This window comes from Frankliniella occidentalis, unplaced genomic scaffold (assembly GCF_000697945.3).
Source record: "Frankliniella occidentalis isolate FOCC.00 unplaced genomic scaffold, Focc_3.1 Scaffold5957, whole genome shotgun sequence".
NCBI classification, from domain to species: domain Eukaryota; kingdom Metazoa; phylum Arthropoda; class Insecta; order Thysanoptera; family Thripidae; genus Frankliniella; species Frankliniella occidentalis.
This window is the reverse complement of record NW_026272992.1, coordinates 1-4,991: the sequence shown is the minus strand read 5'-3', so window position 1 is coordinate 4,991 and position 4,991 is coordinate 1. Positions and strand designations below refer to the sequence as shown.

The 4,991-nt window shown below is 49.5% G+C and overlaps 1 protein-coding gene across 1 annotated transcript; it reads right to left on the bottom strand.

Moving 5' to 3' along the window:
* Positions 1–834: 834 nt before the first annotated feature.
* Positions 835–4,952, bottom strand: LOC113217850 (serine/threonine-protein kinase meng-po; the record flags this gene model as incomplete). Its single annotated transcript, XM_052277163.1, has 4 exons — positions 835–3,642; positions 3,730–4,099; positions 4,194–4,549; positions 4,668–4,952. Coding segments are annotated over 4 exons (1,059 nt in total), but the record flags the coding sequence as incomplete, so codon positions are not given.
* Positions 4,953–4,991: the final 39 nt, after the last annotated feature.

Sequence of the window (4,991 nt, the reverse complement as noted above, 5' to 3'; positions counted from 1 at the left end):
GCAGGCCAAGGTAGACGCACATTTAGCTCAGCTTCACACGGTTTAAACGTGCGTCTACTTTGTTATTTTCTTGTACTGTACCGCATGCAGACGTGCGGGCGGGTGTCACACTCACACGGAGCCCTAAGGTAAGGCGCCGTTGTGAGCGACGGCAGGCAAGCCCGGTACAGTATAAGCAGAATATAAACGACGGGGTCTACGGCCCACCCTGTGTACCCGCAATAATTGACTTCGTTAAGCTGTTAAGGAGTTTGGAATATCTTTGCTAAGTGCTAAATCAAAGTGCGTATTATAAACTGTTTGATTTGTATACGTGCACAAACGAGAACCCGATGAAAGAGTACATGCTATGCGGTCCTCAGTATAAACGAACAGCAACAGCTGCTGCACGTCATGGGCAGGTAGTCAAAGGCCCCTTCCGGCCCACCTGTAGCCGACAGAGTGCCTATAGGGTAGGCAACTACCGTGCTGCATCGTTTGTACAGCTGGTAGATAGAAACAGGGACGTAACACCAACACCCATCGATGTACTACGAGGGTCTCGCTTGCTTTACGCGAGCCGACACCCGCCGCCGCCGCACACATCTGATACCGGCCAAAGTCTCTGTGCGCGCGGAGTAGGGTGTGATTTTAAGGACGAGGAGGATGGCCCGGCGCTACCCCAGGTGCTCACATGGTCTACGACAGACTGTGCACCGTGGCATGTTTCAGCTTCAAAACGAAAGCGCTCTCAAAGTCCTGGAGCCCCGCCTCATCAGACATTTAAATCCCAGTTTATTTCGCCTCTATACCTATCAGACTAAGGATAGTGGATGGAATAAGAACAAACAAGAGTATTGAATGAACATTTTATTTTTAAAATTGTCACGTTTACTTCGAGCTCTCAGATAATATTGCAGGTAAAATAGCAATGTTTGCACAATTTTGCTAAATATCTACAGGAAGATACATTTTATCTATTTTATTAATACTGAATTTACTAAATGTCAGCATAGCGTACAGTCCTTATTTCTGATTTTATCAGTAACAGTTCACGATATTTGCTAACACCAAATCATAATCTAATGTTTAATTAGTAGAATAAAAGTGTCCCTGTGATGAACCCTCAAGACTTTTAATTATTAGCAAACTACATAGTTTAAGAAAATTCTCAGCTTGGTATAAAGCAAGCTTCAAGTTCTAGGAGAAAAGGAAAAAACTGTTCGTTTGAATTGAATATGTCTGCAAGTGACACCTTTCTCGTTGTAAGGGCAAATTTTCTGAAAGGCTTACCAAGCCGTTACAATTTATTTGAAATTCTGTTGATTAGGTGACCTTATCACTGGGGTAAAAATCTACATTGAGTACATTGGTCCACTACAGTAAATATTGTCTCAAACAATCAAGAAACGTATGTACGGTTCCCAAGCAAGGGTATCATTACAACGACATATGTTTAGAATTTCCTTGTAGTTTGAAGATGCAAACTGCTTGCAACAGACAGGCTGTTCACCTGTATTCAAATAACATTCGATATGTGAAATGGCACATCACTTAATCTTATACATATTTAAAAAAATATTTTACAGCATGGAAGAACTTGCTAGCACTGCCTAAGATAAAGGTATATCACGTAGTTTTACACTACATTTTACTACAGTTCTTTATTCAGAAACAACTATGAAGCATCTTCTTAGCTCTCCACAAACACAGTGGAATGTATTTCTAAGACTTCTGAATCATAACAATAGCGTTACAATCTTTTTATATATTTATTTTTCGTCAGGAATGTGCTTAAATGTGCACTGCAGAGTTGAGGCATGTGGAACTGTCAATAGATTTCCACCATATTCCTCATCAAGTCCCTGGCGATGTCATAATCAAAAAGCGGTCAATCCCTGATTGAAATCATTGTTATAATTTATCATTGTCTCTTTCAAAATTCCCAAATTTCATTTTCTCATTTAAATCCTCTTTACTGTTTAATACTCTTTTACTGGCACATTCTGTCAGTATAGCATTTCCTTTAAAAATATGAACATTGACTACAAAAGGAAAAGCGTAAACATATCTTTGTACTTTTTACGGCAAATAATATCTCAGTCATTTGAGAACTTTATGCGGCCCCTACCTCTAATTTAAGGAAACTAGACCATAGTTTATAAGCATGAGCCCCTTGAGCAAACCATTGTTCATTAATCAATTTCGTTTTGATTTTATTAAATTTATGGTTCCGATTATATTTTCTATGCCAAGTCAATCAAAATTCATTCATCAAGTCTCAGAACTCTACATCATTGAACTAACATACAAAGTACTGCACAGGTATGATAAAATATATGAAAAAGGAGACAGGGATTAAAGAAGTATAAATGCGACAGCGGATACGTTTTGGCCAAAAAGTCACTATAAACTTATACCTCTTAAAATATAACTCTGTCCAGGATGTTGCGGGGCACGTTCCGGTGAGCGTGGGCTTGCCTACTCACAGGGGCTATGGCGCCGAACGGCAGAGGGAGTAGACAAATCCGCTCGCACCGGCGAGTGCACCGAAATACCCGCTGAAGGCTATTTCAGGGGAGAGTACTGCAGGTGTACACTCCGCTATTCTCAAATCTACTAGTGTGTGGCAGGACATCTCTTAAAAACAAAAGAATCATTTGGCACAAGAAAATCGTTTCTCACAGCTATTAGCACAGAAAGACTGTATAGAACTAGGAATAGGACTGAAAAAAACGAGGAAAGGAGAAAAACGGGGGAAACGGAGAGGGGGTGGCAAGCAAAACACTCTACAATCTACGTAAATCCAGTCTCATCCTAGCGAAAGGATGATTATGCCCTCTTGTAAAACAGTCCGGCCGGCTGCTGCACCTGTCTTGTAGACTCCACATGAAGTAGCGATGACGCCAACTTGAATCGACTGAAAGTTGACGTAGGTGGCAGCTCTGTCATACTAAATGAAGGTAAGTGCACGTGCCGCCGCACGGGGAGTGGTAGTGGGGCGAGGTCGTGACCCCCTCATTCCCGAGCTCGCTGTGTGGCGTATGCTGCGCCTGCTAGCGGCCGAGGTCACATTCAGGCCGAGAGGACCACCTTGAGCAGGTAGCAACATACGAGGCACAGCAGCGCGGCCTGTCGTCAGTTGAGGAACTTGAGAAAGTCGACGATCTTATCGACTGAATGCGTCATGCTGGGGTGCGCCCGGTGCGGCCCAGGACCAGGAAGCAGAGCCCCGTCAAGTCGGCCGGGACCCGGACCAGGTCCTGGGTCGTTGTCCTGCCCAAACACCAGGACGGAGGCGAGCCTACCAGGGTCGCTGATGCTCCTCCTCCGGAGAGTGTGCGCGATGAAGAACGGCTGGCAAGGGCCAGCGGAGGTACTCCCCGCCGGGGAACAACTGCTGTTGGAAGACTCGACCCTTATCTGAAGTTGGTCTGGAAGGGCTTCATCGCGAGCAACTTTCTCCTCCTCACCCTCCTCCTCCTCCTCCTCGAAGTCGTCATCTTCGTCTTCGGTGACCTCCACCCTGGGCTGGCGCCAGGCCATCAGCGGGTGGGGGTTGGTCACAGCCTGGTGCGCGTTGTTTCCGTTAGGCGACACCAGGTGAAGCGACCTTCAGATACCGTCCGAGTTATCATGGGGTGGTAGCTCGCAGCTCTGAACCTAAGAGTCGCAGATGAAATTCAGTTGTTAAGCCAAGTTTGACGCGGCAAGTTCGTGTTTCAGCGAGCTGCTCCCCTCCACACTTACCCAGTCCCATATGCGCCGAGTAGCCGTCCCCTGGTCCACCGTTGTCTCCAGGCCGTAGCTGCTGAGGATGTGCCTGAGGCGGCCCTTGGCAGGGTCGGGTCTGTCCCCCGGGCCCGAGGTGGGTGCCGGCGGGCACTGAGGGCACGCCCCAAGGCCGCCGAGGCAGGCCACGGGCCCCGGCCCCGGGGTCGCTCTCCCGAATGGACCAGTCGATGGCGTACCGGCGAAGATGGCGTGCGCCGAGGAAGAAGGGCTGGGGCCTTTACTTCCCTCCAAAAACCATGAGTCCTTGAGGTACTTGTTGACCTCCGTCACGGCCGGCCGCTTCTCAGGGTGAGGCTCCAGCATACGCTTGAGCATGCGCAGCAACCTGTGACAACGAAAGCAAACACGTTTGCCTTACAGACATACAGTGGCAATTTTCGTAAACATATCAGAATGAGGACGTTTCTGTCGGCCCTTACCGAGGCGTAAACCTCTTGAATGCGTGGGGGACTTGCGCGGTGCGGCGCTTCTGCCAACGGCGAAAGGCCCTGTAGCTGGGGTCGGCGATGGCGGCGGGCGCTCTCCACGGCGGCGACCCCGTAAGGCACACGATAAGGCTGACGGCGAGAGCCCAACAGTCCGCGGCGGGCTTGGACGCCACCCGCTCGTTGCGGACCGCGTCGCTCAGCTCGGGCGGTAGGCCGGTGCTCCACGCGCCCCGGGGACGCGTGGCCAGCTCTCCGATGACGCGCGTGCAGCCGAAGTCGCACAGCTTCACCAGGCTGCAGTCCGACGACCATACCAGTATGTTTTCCGGCTTCACGTCCCGGTGCACCTAGAACAGCCGAAACGCTTGCGTCAGCGAGCGACTCATGGAGACCGGCAGCTAAAGGCGTATGTCAAAACAGCTAGTAAAAGCTTGCATTGTTTGTTTACGCGCAGACCCTACTCACCAGACCCGAGGTGTGCATGAAGTGGAGTGCCGAGGCTACCTGCTGGGCTATCCTCTTGACGTGCGACTCAGGCAGCCCACCCGGACGCACCAGCCCCATCAGGTCCCCGAGCGGGGCCACCTCCGTGGCGAACACGAGGCACTGTTCCTGCGGCGCCCGGAATGCCACCGAGTACGCCTTGAGGATGTTGGGGTGTGGAGACAGCCGGTATGCGTAGTGGAACTCGCGATAAAAGTCCTTCAGCGGCGTCAGCTCGCAGTGCACCTGTGGATCAATCGAGACGTGTTACGGAACGAGACAAGTGTAGGGTTTAAAATAAAATGA